This window comes from Alligator mississippiensis, chromosome 10, assembly GCF_030867095.1.
Source record: "Alligator mississippiensis isolate rAllMis1 chromosome 10, rAllMis1, whole genome shotgun sequence".
In the NCBI taxonomy this organism is placed as follows: domain Eukaryota; kingdom Metazoa; phylum Chordata; order Crocodylia; family Alligatoridae; genus Alligator; species Alligator mississippiensis.
The window spans coordinates 6580112-6597803 of NC_081833.1; the positions used below are offsets into that span (position 1 = coordinate 6580112).

The window sequence follows — 17692 nt, forward strand, 5'->3', positions numbered from 1 at the left end:
AGAGGGTGCTTGCGAAACTGCACGTACGCCGCACTTGTCGGTGCAAGACTCAGGAAAACCGAACCAGGTGAACACAGGTCTCTTGGTTCCCTGGAATGAAAAGCCGCCTTGTGCAAAGTAAACGCAGGCAGGCGAGGGGCCCCATGCAATGTGTGCAGGCAAGGTAATTCAGCCAAAAGCTTGCCCTTTTGCCCGCCCGACTCCACGGGCTAGCACGGAGCCTTCCAAGCCCCGACGCGGCTGCCCGGGCAGCTCCGCCGAAGTGCAACCGGGGGTTGACGGGGAGGGGGGCAGGTGTGTTAATAAGGACATGTCAGGCCCGTGCTGACGTTTCCTGGATACGCAGGCTTTCAAGCAGGATCTTTAAACACGGGCACAGCGGACTTCGCAGTTCAAAGGGGTCTCTGTTCGGGAGCAATCCATGAGACGAGGCACTGACATTCATCATAAACACCTTGCTGCAACACGCCGCGGGGCTGGCTCTGAAGAGCAGCCTTACGACGATGTTCCATGCTCCGGCACCTAATAAGATTCATTTAAGCAGCTTGCAGCGACTGAAGCCGTTCCACTACGGAAAGTCTTTCCTGTTAAGGGCTTAAGTCTAAAAACAGTCAAGCAGCCAGGATGAGCAAGCATGGGTGTGGGCGACCTGGCACAGAAGAGAGAGGCAGCACTCAGACAACTTCGCCCTTGCTGGCTCCTGGACATCAAGCAAAGCGCTGCCTTGTGGATAACAGGATTAAGGGAGAACCGCTTTGCCAGCAAACTCCGCTCCAAAAGGGCAACTGCTTTGCATGGAAACTATTTCTTCAGGACACAACCCAGCTTCTCCCCCACACCCTGGCCACTCTGGGCCGATTGCAGAAATGCTGCCCGTCTTCCTGAGTGTGATACAACCGGTCTGCACTGCTTTCTAGTTCACTTGGGGGCTAAAGGAGGGCAGCTGCCAAGGCACAGTGGTTTTGAGCAGAGGTCTCGGGTCCAAGCACCTAGAGCAGCGACTCTCAACCAAGGTGCGGCGAGACCCTTTTAGGGGTGCCATGGACTGCCACTCAACGTCAGCACTGCTAGGTGTGCAAACACGATTCACAAGAAGTCATCCTCCCTGGCAATCTTCAAAAAACATCTTGATGCCCATCTTGCTGGGACCGTTTGAACCCGGCAGTCTTTCCTGCCCACATGCAGGGGGGCTGGACCCAATGATCTGTAAGGTGCCCTCCAGCCCCAAACAACTATGAAACTGTAAGATAAGCCCAGAGATTTCAAAGAAGTTAAAAACATTCGGACCGGCTGCAGCCCCTTCTTAGCTCTTTGCAACAGGAAAAAAAAATCACTATCATTTTTCTGTCGTCAAAAAGCAAGTGAAAACTAAGAGCTGGCATTTTCCGAGGGGCGCCTGGAGCCTATCGAGCAGTGCCTCGAGTCTAGAAAGGTTGAGAGCCACTACTCCAGAGCTGGATTCTGGGCTGAGTCACCTTTGGCAAAATGCTTTTTACCATTTCTTGCTTTAGTTGCTTCTTTGGATTAATGGGAGATAGGACCGTTCACCTACAGGACAACAGTGACGAGCCAGAAATAAAGAGAAAGGGCCCTTGAATTCCCCTCTGAAAATAAAGCAGGCAGCATGCTCAACAAACACTACGAAGAGGGGGTCGGGCCACTGGACCGCAGGGTAAAAGCAGCCCATCTGCCTCCCCTGCGGAAAGCACAAGAGCCCTCCAACAGATGTGGGCGCCAAAGGCTAGGCTTGCTGGGGAGCATCCAGGGAAGGGTGGCATCCAGGGGAGGGTGCTAGATGATTCAGCATGCACGAAAAGAGCCGAAGCGGAGCGGGGTGGAGGCACAGCTCTTCAACTCCACGCACGTGGTTAACCGCACTTCCCCTCCACTCCCAACGCTCACCTCTTGTTGCATTTAGCCAGTTTGGTTTTCCCTGGGAAAAAAGGGAGACCCACCAAAGCTCGTACGAGCAACCAACCGGAGCCTCAAGCTGCCACTGGGACAGGTGGCAGAAGGAGGTGTGGAAGGAGGGAAGCGAGAGCTGAGGGGTGGAAAAGATGGAGGGAAGAACTGAGACTATGAAAGGAAAGAACAAAATCCCACGAGAGAAGGAAGTGTGCTTCAATTCTCGACGGCGGCCTGCATCAGCGGAAGCCGACAAATCTGAATCACTGCCCCAGACCACATGGCCACACGAAGCTGCTCCAGGACGGAGCTAGGGTGGGAATGGAAACAGCCTGCCTTACCGCGTGTGGCCGAGCAATCTGAACGGGGTAGGACATGGCGTGAGTGGGGTAGCGTGGCTCCGTGGCCCTCCAGCTCGGGGTCACGGGCTGCGTAGACCCGGACATGTTGAAGAAGCGGATGCGCCGGTAGTCTCCTCTGAATCTTCCCCCTTGAAGAACTAGGAAATCCAAGAGCTCCTCTTCATTGTGCACGAGCAGGAGGCATCACGCTGCAACTGCAAGGAAACAGGAAAGCAGCAGATTAAAACTTGAGCTAACCACAGTCCAGCGAGACAACCGAAAAACATCAAGCCGCAGATGGTTTCCAAACCCCGGCCGCCTGAACTTTTCTCAAATGCACTTTCTTCTGCTTGTCATGCTCTGCTTGGTTGGTTTTAAGGTGGAACTACATTCCTACCCTGTGCGAGCCCAAGGAAAGGTTAGCCAGATGCTGTTCCAGCTGATTTATTGATAGGCATTGCTATGGCTCTAATCGCCTCAAACGTTAGGGCCGGGATCGGGCACCTGCAGGCAGCTCTGGTGGGTCCAGTGGACTCTAACCAAGTGCTGCTTGCAGGATCAAAGCCACAAAGCATCCCTCAGAGGCAGAAAGGTCTTCTTGGGGGGCAGCCCTGCTCCAAGGGCAGTGAGAGGGAGCTCTGCTATTGCCTTTGGGGAGAGCAGAAAGCAGCCAGCTGCTTTCACAGGGGGGAATGCAATGAAGGAAAAGAAAATTTAGGATGAGGGCCAGGAAAGCCAGGAGCTCTGGGGAGGTCCGGGGAAGTGGCACAAAAAGTCAATTCCTCGAGTCCCTTCAAACTTAATTAGAAGCAACACCGGAGAACAGGCGAGATGCAACCATTTTGTAACAGGCCGTTTGAGACGGGTGCGCTGGCCAGCCTCTGCTCTGCAGCCATTTGAAAGCCTAGTGCTTTCGGCTCTACAGACGGAGTAAGCTTCATGCCATCTTTAGCTGTTACTGCCGACAGCTCTCTCTCTCCCCTTTCCCCTCCTCCTTCCTCTCCCCTGCATACATTTCCTCCCCTGTCCTCCTCTGACCGCTCTCACATTGCTTGTGCCCATCCGACTGAAGTGCCGAGCCTGCAAATTGCCCACCCACAGGGGGAACTTTATGCAAGAAACCAGTTTCCCCCAGCTCCACAGCACCTCTCCCAGGCATGTGTGCAAGACCGGAGCTCGAGACTAAAAACCAAGGGCTGCATCGAGTGCTTCACACATCCCCGCTGCTCCGAAAAATAGTCGAGCGCTAACAGGCAAACCGGATGGCAAGTCCAAGAGGAGATGCTGCCGCACGCCGGCACCCACATCATGAATGTGTCGGATGCTCTGCGTCCTTTTGCAGCCAAAAGTACCCACGAGCTCCTTGTCGCCCCAACCACAGATTTATACAAGTTGTTGATTTTTATGGACACTTCAACCTGCTTACTCGGAAAGGATTTTAAACCTTGGCCCTGTCAGGATTTCAACCCAGAGCAACTAATGCCTGAATGGTGCCCTTTACGACCGGCTGTTGAAGCGGCAGTAACCGTTACTCCGCTTGTAACGATTCATTATAAATTGAGCACAAGTTTCCACTGCCGCCTGGACTTGGAAAATGCTGCCAATGCCGAAGCAAATCCCATGTGTAAAAAAAAAAAAAAACAACCAAAAAAACCCCCAACCCTGCAGCACATCTGGGTTCAAAAAAAATCAAATATAGTTACTCCAGCTCATCTCTGCACATGCTGCCTCTGACCACCACCCACCACCATCGTCTCTCTCACACGCGTGTGCAATTTCTAGCGAGGGGTAGTCATACACGCGCAGGTGCTTGCAAAGCCTTGTCGGATGCATGGATCCCCTGCATCAGGATAAAGGAAAAGGCACAGAAGAAAAGAAAAAAAAACTTACAGCGCCGTTAACTGTAGCTTGGCCTCTTTCAAGCTTTTCTTAGGCACTGCTATAGTCAAGAGCCCAGGGAGGCCAACTGAATGTGACAAAGTGAAACAGCGCTGACACGCACAAAAAAAGAGCATGGAGGAGGAGGAGGAGGGAAAAAAAAAAAAAGAGGAAGCTGCTTATTTTTTTTTCCTTGGGACCACAGCTCAACCCCTGTTAGCAACTGCTTTGCTAATCTGCTGTGAGCACACCGGCTGGAGGAACCAGGCTTCCTTACCACTTTGCCCGGATGCCCCGGGCACGGATGAAATCACAATAACTAACGGGCTCCGGCTTTGCCTGGCTGCAGAGAAAACCTTTTTGGTCCCTCCGTCCACGCGCGCTCGAGACGCGGGAGGAACCTGCTGCGGCGCGCGAACGGCCGCGGGCGGGAGCGAGGGGAACGCTGCTGCAGGTGGACGCCGCGATGGGCAACCCTGCCGGACTTCGAAACTCCTCCCAAGCGCTGGAGAAGCCCCGGAGGAAGCCGGCGGTCTGCACAGCCGCACTCTGAGAAGGCGACAGCAATATCAGGAAGAGGAGCACCCCGACACACGAGTCCCCTGCCCTGCCCTGCCCGCTGGTCACAGCGCAGCTCATTAAGTTGTTGGATGGGGCGGGGGGCTAGTTTCCACCCCCGTGCACGCATTCACCTGGGAGGTTTGACCCAGGGAGGTGCCCAGAGCCCGGAGGCCCCAGCTCTGCCCCACAAACAGGCCAACAACCTCACCGAAAAGGAACTACTCGATGGAATTCACCCTGCGGGACAGGAAAACCCCTGCAGACCAAGGGGGACTTTTTAAGGCACTCAAGTGGTAGCACTCATTTAATATATTTCCCTTATGACTACTTAACTTCCCCTTGTGCCTCTCATTGGATGGTTCCTACCCTCGCCGCTTGTGCTGGGCTGGTACTGTACTAGAAAAATTTTTTAAATCACCCCACCACCAAAATGCAGCCATCCCTAAAGCCGACAGTACGCCCAAGGCCCCTGGAGACGTGTGAGATACCTTCCCCCGATCCGCTCCGCGTCCAGCCATCCTTGCTCGTAGCCTACAAAGCGTTAACACGATCACAAAGGCACCGCGGGGACCCGTAGCCGTTAGTGGCTTTCAGCAAGCCAACTGCTTCATGCAAAGCCGGGGGACTCAACAGGTGGGTTCATAGATTGCTTGCTGCCATCCCAGCTGTCTGAATTAAAGCAACCCGATGACTTTTTGCCAGCGAGATGAAAAGTTGCAACCGGCTTTAAAACCAGGCCCCAGCTGGACCGCGCGCCCCAACGAAGGCTGACAGCAATAGTCCCCAGAGGCTTTTCAGATCGTGCTAATGCAACTGGCTCCAGTGACTGCAGCATTCGAGGTCATTCCCAAACACCCCTCTGTTTAGCAAACCACGTCCCATGGGAACCTGGGGAGGAAGCTGCTGGGCTACAAACATGACTGCAAACTCCCTTAGGCTGGTACTCAGCAGCATCAGTTGTGTGGTTGAAGGTGCTCAGCACCTCCAGGCGTTGTTAGACCGCTCTGGTCTCGTCCAGTTTATGGTTCACTCCCCAGCCAGGAGCGCCGGACATCACAAGGGCCTCGCATTACCGGCATCTACAACACTACCATGCTTTTCTTGCAAGCTGTTCCTGAAAAGCTGGACATTAAAAAAAATCCAACAGCACGCAGTGAGTGGCAGAGCAGCGCTATGCTACGGCTGTACCTTGCCTCACTAAAAGCCAGGAATGTCATGCCGGCAATAAAAACTCTAGCGGCATGTTTAGAAAGTCTTAAATGAGCTGTGCAGTAGGCGAGCTGTAGGTCGGACAAAGCCGAGGACAGGGCCACGGGAGGTCAACCGAGTGCTGTGACCACACGGACCTTTGGATAGGAATCTGCCGACGCCAGCATCCAGTGCTCCAGCTCAATTAAAGCTACTTTTCCATAGGAAGCGAAGTGGAGCACATGGGCCGCTTCTCTGTGCAAAGATCAGAGCAGCAGCAAGCTGCCAGGGGCAGCAAGGTGGTCAAAATTTGGGAGGTCAAACGTCGCTGAGAGCAGAGAGAGGCTTCAGTGACCAGACGCTTGTGCCAAACTGCAATGGCATCTCTTTGCCAGGCCCCGGCTTTTAAAATAAAAAGGGGGAACACGTCCAACAGCCGCGGAAGATAAATGCAAATAAAGTGACAGGCAGGCAGCTAGCAACTCAGCCTGCAGAACCAAATGATTAGGTTACTGCTTGCCCTTCTGATTTTGTCCAGGAGCAGACATCGTCTCACAGGAAAAGTATTTCTCTCGCCCAGCGGAGACTCTCCATCACAGACGGTTTTATCCACAGACCTGCATTACCCATTACAGCTTTTCGGTATGAATAGATTTACAGCCTCTGATTCAAACCAGGAGAAGGCAGAGGCAGACAGGCGGTTACCAGCAAAACTGAGCGCAGGTGTGTCTGCAGACATGCAGATCAGGCAACAACGGTTTGAAGAGGCTCCTGAATCCGGCCATTCGCACCTGTCTGGACGGCCCGGCCGGCATGGCCGTCTGAAGCTTGAACGCCTTGGTCTTACAAGCAGGCAATGCACAACTGGTTGGGTAATTACGACAAGGCTATGCTCCTTGGAGTGGCATGTGCCACGTGTCACCTGTGACTGGATCCATCATGGGGGGTGTTAGAAGACACCTAGATAGCTAACAGCGGGCGTCTTCGGCTCTCTCTCTAGGCTCTGTTAACTTGTTTGCTAGGATTTTCACCTTTTTGTTCTTCATTAACACATGCTAGCACTCTGGCCTCTCCATTAAGTGATCATGACCACCCGTACTGACAGTCCCAATCGTCACGGATAGCAGCAGTGGAGCTGGAGGCAGTCGGGGCCATCAGAATAATAGTTATTAGACCTCCCTCACCTCAAAGGGCTGTGCAGCTAATGGTTAAACCCCCCCTCGACTCTTCCTACCCCATTAGTGTCCAAGCCTACGTCCCCGCTACTGGTTAAATAGCTGCTCACTCATGTCTACAACCTATAAAACCATATCAGCCGTTACACAAGCACAGGCACCTTTCGTAGCTCGTACACCTTAGAAACGGTAGCCGTTGCCCTCACGTCCAATTCCACCAGGCTCTGGATCAAGTTTTCTCTTTTAAATGTGAATGCTCTTCAAGTGACAGCGGGTGACTTGGAGTCGGGTCCCTGCTGCAATCAGGGAGGAGGGCGAGGTGGCTGGTATGACGGGTGCCGTGTGCCCCGAATGCACAGGACTTGTTTCATCCGTGGATACGGCGGGCATTCCCTGTTGTACGGCAGCGATTTTGGTTTCCAGCATCTGGCCTTTCTCTAAATAAACTTTATAAGCCCTGTGTCACAAAGGCATAAAAGGAACCTTCTGTTTTCCTTCCACCTTATTAAATTACACTTCCTTCCTACGGTGCTATAACTCAGACACTCTTCTCCTTCGTCAGGGCCTCTTAATGCTCCCTCTCCTGGTCCAGCGTCTGTCTTTTTATCTGAACTCCTTTTTACCTTTTAATTCAGTAGATTTAGCGTGCGTGTGCATTGCAGAGCACGACGCTGCAAATTCCCAGTAACCGAAACCAAATAACAAGGTTCAAAACCTGTAAGGTGGTGCTTACCATGCGATGCTTTACAAGGAAAGGTTCAAGACGGTGCCAGCTCAACCTAAACTCTTTGGTATTGTCTCCATCTAACAGCTGGACTGGGGGTTTTTTGGCTCCGGAGAATTGGAAACAGTCGTGTGATCCCTGACAGGTTGGAGTAACGCATAGGATTGCTCCAGGATGTGTTACTGCAATAAACTTTTCCCCGCCCTTTTTTTGGGTTACATGCTGAAAAGAAGCATCCAGCCAAGATGCTAAGATCCAGAGCAGTCTCCCATTGGGAGCTTATCAAGCAAGCAACACAGTGCACGGAGCATGTTATTTTCCTCTGCCAACCTCAGGTTTCCCTTTCCCGTGGCTGTGAACTATGCCAAGAGATCTTGCTGCCCAGAAGTCAGACTGTAGATCAGTGATCTCAAGATCATTCAGCCCACGAGGACCTGCAGTCCCCCCTCTGCAGCTACACGACGCTGGTTGTGTTTCCTAGCAGAGCACGAGGCAGAGCAGTCAGACATCCCACGGCCCGTAATGGCACGAGTGCAGCGTACACCCCAGGATCAAAACCAGAGGTTGGGATGACTGACGTTTTCTTTTAAGGACCAATTAAGATGCAAGGAAATGTGTTTTGAGCCATTTCCAAAAACGCCTCCTGATGCAACGACAACGGATTTGCCTACTCAATACGTGCATGACATTTTCCTGGAAGGCGACTGATGTTACATACAAATATTGGTACGTAACGTAGCTACTAAGTCCTCTGAAAAGAAAAGCATAAATCTAGAGCTGTATTCATAGAAAAACCCAAAAGTTAGAGGCAATCAACCCACACTCGAAAGAACGCATCATAAACATTCAACAGGAAGAGATTTTAAATAGCAGTACCCAGAGGGTTGAAGGCTGGGGTTGTCCAATGCCCCACGTAAAGGAAGGGTTTATTTTTGCCATAAGTAGGTGGGTTTTATTCTAAAGGTGTTTTTATTTGTAGCTCGTAAGAGCAAACACACTGGGAATCACAGCGCTCGCTCCCGGCGAACAGGAAGGGGCCAGATCAATACGGTACGGCTTGATCAAGGATCCAAGACAGCATGATCTACCCAACCTGGCACGGCACTTGGGCCAAAGAGTGGCCGTGTATTAAAACTGAACTCCGCCACCGAACTGTTCGGCACAAAAGGAAAGGGGGAGAAGGGAGCGAGCTGCGTTTTTTGATCTTTCCCTCTTTGTTGGAAATCGGGGTGCCAGGAGGGCGTACTCTGCACAGCCACCAGCAGCCAAATCTTGCTCCCTGAACTCATGCAAAACCACCTTTGACTTCTAAATCAAGATCTGGCCCCAGGAATCACCATCATAATACCCCGCTTGACGGGTAAACCCGAACATGAGAAGCCCCACACAATTCCCTGGTGAGTTTGCCCGTCAATTGGACCCTCATGAATACTTCTATTCTCTTCTCACAGCGGTGAATCAAAAGCGCGCTGGGCCCAGTGGTTTTCCCCGTCTTGTTCGCTCTTGGCAAGCTCACGGCTCGCAGGAAGTAGCAAGCTGGAGAACAAACCTCCCAAGAAGGCAGTAAATGCATCACGCCTTTGCAACTCTTTTCTAGGATTGCTTAGCAAAGTGCTGAGTCAGCATCCAGAAGGGCGACTAACGGGAAATTACTGGCAAAGCCTAAGGGGGAGCTCCCATGCGTTTCCTCCTGCACGTGGATTACATCCGCAAGCAGCCAAATCTGAGCTGCCAGGTCTTTTGTTATTATTTCTTTCTATTGCTTTTTTTTTTTAATTAAATGCAATAGTCTCTTCAGCCTTCTTACAGTACAGGGCTGCTCCAGATTTTCATTATTTCCCCAAAGGAAATCTGGTTCGCATATTGGCAGCAACGCGAATATTTGCAAGAAGCTGACAAACAGGATTTGTTCAAGGCCACATAGCAAACCCAGGACACTTGGGCATGCAACCCCGTCGTCCTGGGTCTTGCACGCTCCTTGCCCCCGACCGCCAGAGCACGGTCGTTCTCCCCCCGTGACAGCTTCACGCTGAAATGGTTTTGAGCCACGGTGAAAGGTAGCGACTCCACCAATAAACAGCACTGGTAAAAGCTGCAACCTGGGATTTTAGGTTCCCGTCAGACTTTCCAACCTATTTTCTAATACCGTCGCTGCGGTTCAGTTCTGTATCCCCGGCATCATATGGTATTAGAGTGAGTTTGCATGATCTAGCACGTCGGGACGCATCTCAGATATGCTCCCGTTTCACTAAACCCATGCCTGTTTTCAGCTGCGACGCACCCAGGAAAGCACCTGCATCGGTTCCCATCTTCCTCCGCACATCCTTTTCCTGGGAATACGGACTATTTCCCTGCCCCTCTTTCCCAGGGTTTTACCTGTGGCACATCGCAAGGTCTTCCAGGGCTTCAGGTATCGCTCCTTAAACTTGTGCCAGGGTTCAAAGTCACAATGAGGGGGGATGCCGCCGGATCCCCTACCTCACAAGAGTGCTGATCCAAAGCCTTACTTTCAGTAACGACCCCTGGCAATTTGGGGCAGCAGGAGATGGAAGAGATCCTCATATGCTAAGATCAGAGGCGTTTGGAGGGTAGGTGCCCAAATCCCAAAGGACACGGGCTCCTTTGAGAAGCCCAGTCTAATCGCTCGGATACATTTCCAATGATGAACAACCCCGAGGTTATACCACACTGCTCCGCTGTGTCCCTAAAGCACCTCCTGCTCTAGGCACCCTTCAGCTGGGCAAGGCTGGGGACCCAGAGACAACGAGGACGTCCTTTGCTCCCAAGATTGGTGCCAGCACGGATAGGGCATTGTATTGACACAGGTAACAAGAGCCTCTGCTTTTTAAATGCAGCTGTATTCAATAAGGGCAGGAAAATCCACGGGTGGTTTGGTGTCCTCCCATTCAATTAGACATGAGGCTTTCTAATGGAGACGCTCCTTACCCATGCGAAGCCCACACGGGTCACACGTGGGCCTTCGAGTGACAAAACCCATCAAAAAGCTCACGCCGGTACTCCATACACCAGGGCAACTCCGGCGTAGCAAACTCACCGAAACGCTTTGAGACAGACGTAGGGAAGCAATGCGCACACCCCAGCTGCTCGCCCATCACGTTAAGCACCCAACATAGACGCTTCAAAAAAATAAAAATCAGGGCCTGAACGGGGAAGAAAAGTGAAAGAAAAGGGGATTAATCAAGGCGGGGGTCACTCTTGAAACCTAGGAGGGTTTTATGCATAGGATGGAAACGGAAAACGACGTTAGATCATATCATCCCTTGCTGAAGGCGCGCCGCAAAGAAGAACGGAAATGTCTACAGAGAAAAAAGAAAGAGGACGCCGGTGTCGAGACAGAATGAGGACAAACGGGAGGAAGACAAAAGGACGAGACAACAAATCAAACACCAAAGTCCAGGCGAGGCAGGAGGGGCAGAGAGGAGACCAGGGCAGGAAAGGTGTCAAATAATGGGATCTGGAGAAGGGTTGAGCAGAATCGTTCGGGTTTTGCCAACGCATCAAACGTTTCTGCTGCTTCTGTCGAACGTGCCGCCTGCAAATCAAATTCATGTTGGAAACCCAAGGCCTAGAAAACGTATACCAGCAAGCAAGGGTGAGAGCGAACCGGGCGCAGCAACGGGGCCGTGTCTGCAGAGAACGCCTTTCTTTCCTTGCAGGCTTCAAGACCGAGCATCGCTAACTGACTGCTGTCATTTATTCCACCTAATTCTGTCATTTAAACGAATTAGAAGTGATCTGAAACCCACAGCGCTGCCACCCCCAGCTTTCAGCCAGCTCTGCAGAAGTGTGCTTGCCCGGGGCAATGCATAGCTTCCTTTAAAAAAAAAAAAAAAAAATCCAAAAAACAGGACTAAAACATCGTTAAGATTTATAAAGACAGGTGACCCTCTATCCCCTTTTCAGAGGAACAGCTAGGACTTTACTTCAAGCCTGGCTTAGGTCCTATTTTGAAGTATAAATGGTGCATAAGCCTGGTGCAGACTCTGCCAAGAAGCACATTTCCCACAAGGAAAAAAAAATGCCCAGAACAGGATGGGGAAGGAGAGGGAAGAGGACGACCTGCTTGTCACCCGTGATGAATACAAAAGCAATAGCACCATACAAGAAACCGGAACAGAAAAGCTCAATAGTTTGCTGCTTCTTTTCGCCCCCGATCTTCCTTAACTCTGACTTTCTGGAAAGCAACGGGGATCACGCACGTACAAGCACCGTACCCAACCCTTTAGGCACGGCCTTTAACTTAAACATGCCGTTCCCCAGGCTTCGAAGCCTGAACAATCGAGTTCTTCCACCGAGCCTGACTTGCACCAACTGCTGTAACAAATCGCACTGCGCTATCCAAGGAACGGAGAAAAGAAACGGAGCTCCTGCCAAGCCAGTGCATTAAGCCAATCATCTTGGATTTGCCCTCAGTTTTCCATCAGCTGTGTCCACACCGAACCTCGATCAGGGCCGCGTCCTAGGAGAAGGACACTGTCCCTTAACATTATCCTTACCATTGCAACAACTCCCCCCCTCCAACATCTCAGTTTGATGCTTGCATTCAAAGCAGATCATTATGGGTGAAATTCAGAGGCCAGGAGCTTATCCATGCACCGCAACCTTTCCAAACGGGACTTCAGCCGCACATGCGCCTTCGGATGGTCTCTGCGCAGATACGACTGCCAGCTTTAATGAGAACCTCGTCTTTATAAAGAACCAACCCATCTATTAATAAACTTTGCAGGAGACAGGACGCGCCCGATCTCATCTGACCTCAGGAGCGAAGGACTCCCAGGCCTGGCAAGGACTCAAGGTTCAACACTTAGGAACTATTACATCACAGAAAGCAAAACAAAGAGACACTTCATTTGGCTCCATCACAATCACGAAAAAGAATGATAGTTTGGATGCTTTAAGCCAGGGCCGGCCAAGCGGTTGGGAGCGTACCACGAGCGGCATGGACAGCCCCTGGAGGGGGCAGGCAGCACAGCAATGGATTGGGAAGGGAGCAGAAAGCAGAGCAGCAGACTGGGCAGGGGAAGAGGATCCTAGTGGTGCTCGAGGAGGGCACAGGGCTAATTTTGCCTAGCAAAAAGGCCAACCCTCACTGCTTCATGCAGAAGGGATTTCCCTTTTCAAAGCTATACAAGTCCTGGTAGAAGACTTCCCCATTAAAAATGGCATTAAGCAGTCAATATCAATCTCGATTCTCTACCTCGTCTCCAAAAAAAATCTTGCAACCCACGATAAACGCAGCAAGAGAAAAGCCGAAGTGCATCCCCTATCTGTTCCAGGAGCTGGAGGCTGCGACTTTGCAAACACCTCACCTCGATGGGCAACTGTCTTCCCAAACATGGCCAAGAAGGGGAGGCCAAAACTCCCGAATCCACAAGAAGGAAGATCATTTTCCCGTACACGTGCATGCTCGAGTTCCTCGTTTGGTATCTACTGTCCACTCTGTGCCGTTTTGCACCACCTACCCCAACCCAAAGAAAGCACTCTTGGTCCAAGACCTTGGGTCCGAGTCTCATTTCAGTTATACAAGCGTAGCCGAGCAGAGTCACTCCGGATTTAGCCAAAACCCAACTATCCTGGGCTCAGATAGCAAGCTAACAGGACAACGTTGTCCGCTGCCAACAAGCATCGATGAGTTTATCACCCGCAGCGCCAGGCCCCCCAAGCACAGGTTAATTGCCATCGCGGTAACAACCGACCAGACCCACATCCGCTTGCCCGACAGATAATGCGGTGGGTTAGGATAAATGCTGCTTTTGTACTTTCTCTTGGATTTTAAGCACCTGCAAGACTTTTTCATAAAACACGTCACTCATTTCATTTTCAAACACTTGAATTCATACTGCCGATGAAAGCAGGTCTCTGATGTCTTGGGCCTGCCATGGAAGCCAAGGGAGACGTCTCCTCCCGATTCTTTTGTTGAACAAATTAGCCGGCTCATGACTGACACCCGTGATTATTTACATCCCAAATAAAGCCGCGAACTACATTCTGGGATCTCCTACGATAAGGTTTCCGAGGCAGATTATAAAAGATGAAACTGTTTAGCAACACGCTTTCTCCGTTTCAAAGAACACAAAGCGGCTCCGTGCTCTAAATTATTCTTTTTGCTTCGCGACTCTAATGATTTGGGAACAAAACCTTTACAAAAGGATTTTTGAAAAGCCTTGACTCCGAACATAAAAGCTGAACTCTGGTGATAAACTGTGCAAGTTAATGCCTCTCATCAGGTGATATTTGCAAAGAAGCCAAATTGCCTCGAAGAGCAGAAATTGGAAACGTGCAAATAAATTAAATGGCCCGGCGCATTAAGGAACCCGCGGAATCAGATATCATGAAGTGCTTCTGAGATCATAAGGCTGTATCATTAAATTGCGGCTTAATGCTCTCAGGTTATCAGGGAAAAAAAAAAACCGGGCCACAGCGGCTGAAATGTGTTTTTTCGTCACGGCCCCCACTTAGCAGGTCGACTGCATTTTAGCCTTGGTTAAGAACAAGACTGTCCGTCTCGTTCGACCTGAGAGTTTCTTCTTCTTTCATTCTTCCTCCTCCAGCAACTCTCAGAAGAAATTTAAGCTTGCTGATAGCCTCGCGGAAGGAGCTGCTCATTAGTTCACAGCGGAGAGACAGGTAGGTCTGAGCTGCCAGAGCCATTAATTGGCTATGTTCAGCCTTCCTTGCTGAAGTAAGTAATAGCTGCTAGACAAAAATCAAAGTCTCTCTAAAGGCACCTAAACCTTTCTGTACGCTTTAGCACCGGCATGCTCAACGGCCTGGGGTGCTGCTCGGTGAACCAGGATGCTTGGGGAGGATGGATGCGTTACCTTCTCCTACGCACCCATTTAGCAACTTGCTCGTTAAGCACAGCACCTGGAAGCTCTCTGGATTTTAGGGTCCGTGGGAATCCACGTGCATTTACTCCTGGCTACAGGGTGCGTGCAAATGCTTTAAAAACGAAAGCACCATCCTTTTGTGTGCAGCCCAGCTGCAAAGGGCCTCAAGGCGCTAAGTACCCGGTACTGCCACTAAGTCTTGTTCCTTCTTTCACCAACCAGGCTCTTCTACAGATGGGACCAGGGCACCTGGTACCCAACAGAAGCAGCCCAACACCCTACGAGGGAGCTTCCCAACTAAGTTGGACCGAAGTCCTGAATCATCACCTCCCTTTGACCATACCTGGAGGCTAAGGGTCCTCTGCAGGTCGAGCGCCCCACGTTCTTCGTACAGCTTCCTCAAGCCGTGTCAGAGCCGAATGCAAACAGGCAGGGGCGCTTAGATGTTTCCATGCCATGCTCAGGACAGCTACCTGCAAAACCTGCGTCAGGCACCCCCAAAATCACGAGGTTGGCTTAAAAATAGTAACATCATAATAACAATTTTTTAAAAATCCAGAGTCTCACCATATCACCTGACTCTGGAAGCTGGGGATTTAGAAGACCACAGAATTAAAAAAAACCACGAGAGTTGGCCACAATAAGTATCGATGGCGGAAGGGGCGAAATGAGCCGAGAGCCTGACTTTTCCTACCCGAGCAGAAGGAAGCGCCGTGTTGCCAACCCTTGCAACATGATCACAGCTCTTACAATCCCTCATATTTGCTGCTTAAAGCCGCATCTCCTGGCATCATGGGGTTTTTTAAATAAAGTTACTAGCCTTCCTTTCTGCAGAGACGCTCGAAACAAATGTAAATCCTAAGAGGCTCGAAAACCAGAAGGCAAAATAAAAACCCACCAAAACATCTTTGAACACCCCTTCCTTTTCAACTAAGCGTGTTTTAGGGGGTCCGACTCACGATTGTTACCTCCGCTTGGGATGGGCAACACTGGAAATGCAAAGGGAGCAAACAAACAGCATCTGGGGAAAACTCTCCACTGGAAAAGTGTCCAACAGCGGGAAAGGCTCTCATCGGAGGCAAAGGAAACGCTACTGCCCGCATCATTTAATAAAAATGAAACAAGACTGAACTAAAAGCACCGACCGTGGCTGAGGAGTCAGTGCATGGCATGGCTCTGATATTTATGATCTGCACAACAGTTGCTTATGAAACACCGCTGATTATAGCGTTCGACGCATCTGAAGGCACTTTACGGATAAAGCAATCAAGAAACTCCACTGGAGCATGCAGCCTTGACTCAGGCCTCGAAGGCAAATCAGGACGAATGCTGATTTCCCACAAGGAGGAGCAAACAGGAAAATCCCTTTGGAAAAAAAAAGCTTACCAGCCGAGCCATGACCTTGTTAAAACACGTTAACTTAATAAAAGAGCGAGCAGTTAAAAGGCAAGTGGCTTAATTATGCCCCACAGGACAGGAACATGCCATACCCCCTTCCAGGAGAGCAGACGAGAAGAACCGCTCGCTCCTTGGTGCGCGCGCGCGCATGGGTTAGCGACTTTCCAGGAGCCGTACTTCCAGCGCTGGGAAGGCACTGCTACTCGGTTGCTCCCAGAAAGCAGGAGGCATGCAGCTCGTTAGGACCCAATGGAAATACTGAAGGCATCTGGCAACAGCTGGCCAGCAATCCACAACAGCCAGGAAGGCAACACGCCTGGTCGGTTCAGAGGGGTTTGTTCTGCCTCGCTTTGTGCCAGTTCAAAACTTGCAGTTAAACCTTTTGCATTAAACTGATCTGGGGCCCCTGGAAGAACAAGCGCTGTAAATTCCTCTAAGTGCGCAGACAATTCAGCGGAGAATCATCTTCTTTGCTACCGGACTTTTGCTGCCGCCCTTCCTCTGCATTTCTCCAACAAGGATTTCGTTCCCTGCTCAATTCAAATCGACTGGGCCCCAAACTCCTGAAGTCAATAAGAAAGGCAGCCTTTACTACTCAGTTCTGGAGCTCGTTTCATACGGAGCTGTATCTTACTCACTTCCTTTTTTTCTACTTGGGCAAGTGCCAGGAAAAAGGGACAAATGGGAGCGCGGGCTCTTCTTTCTCTCTCTCTCTGCGCCCGTGTAGTCTCCAGCTTCACAACAGATGGATGGCGACTCTCCAGAGCTTTTAGGGCACAGATTCCCCTCTACAACGAATTGCAGCTCCCTCTGATGGCATGTCCTTGATGGCGCATTATGCATCGTGCTCCAGATGTCCCTTCCTCGGGGAGCTGGAAAGAGGCAGGCCTAGTGGTAGCCAGGAGGCCAAGAGGATAGCTGGAGAGGAAAAGGAGAATGATTTTCTTTCCGACTCAGTTGGCACATTCGTGTTCGCTGAACCAGAATTAGTACCCACTGGCATGATTCGCTCCCAAACCGTGGTTCAAATGATGATCAAATAAACAAAACGCATGCTCGCGCGTTCGAGCCGGCTGCCGAAATGAAATATTCCTACGGCGCGGGAGGGCTCCGAGGGTTTCCAGCGAGGCTGCTTTACTAGTGGAGTATCGTTCTCTCTTGGGTATTTCACAAACATTAGACTTGATTTTTCTGAGCTCTTCACTCCTGTGCTACGAGCTCCCAGGGAGACGTGTGTTTTCCATTAGAGGCTGCTCTTCCATCTGGCCTTTCAAACAGCAATCTTCTCTGAAGAGGGCAAAAATGACAGCTGGCAGGGAAGCGGGCGATTTTTGTTTGGCTTGCTCCAGGAGGCACAAGGTGCAGCGCATACAAAGTCAGAACGAGATCTGGCCGGCTGCGCTGCCCGTGGGCTCAGACTGGCCCCGCACGCCGTGCGTGGTGCATACCGGACTGGCCCTGCTCACTGCACGTGGGGCTGGATCCAGTGCATGCCGGGTGGCACAGAGCTGGTCCAGGACACTCGCGGTGCGTGCGCCAAACCCACCCTGTGTGCAAAGCTAGTCCGTGGGCTCCATCCAGCTGGCAGAGCGGCCCCACGTCATTCATGGGGCCTGACGAGCGTGCCATCCCCGAGCTAGGGGACTGGGCATCTCTACAGACCGGCAATAC

The 17692-nt window shown here is 51.2% G+C and overlaps 1 protein-coding gene across 21 annotated transcripts in view; it reads right to left on the reverse strand.

Annotated features, from left to right (window-relative positions):
• The window catches only part of NCOR2 (nuclear receptor corepressor 2), a 336324-nt gene that overhangs the window by 243346 nt on the left and 75286 nt on the right, over positions 1 to 17692 (reverse strand). For all 21 annotated transcript variants that reach the window (XM_019486693.2, XM_019486694.2, XM_019486692.2 and 18 more), the window contains exon 2: positions 2247 to 2461. In XM_019486693.2, coding sequence (XP_019342238.2) covers positions 2247 to 2351 — 105 coding nt within the window. In that variant the 5' untranslated portion in view covers positions 2352 to 2461. The remainder of the gene's footprint in view (positions 1 to 2246; positions 2462 to 17692) is intronic.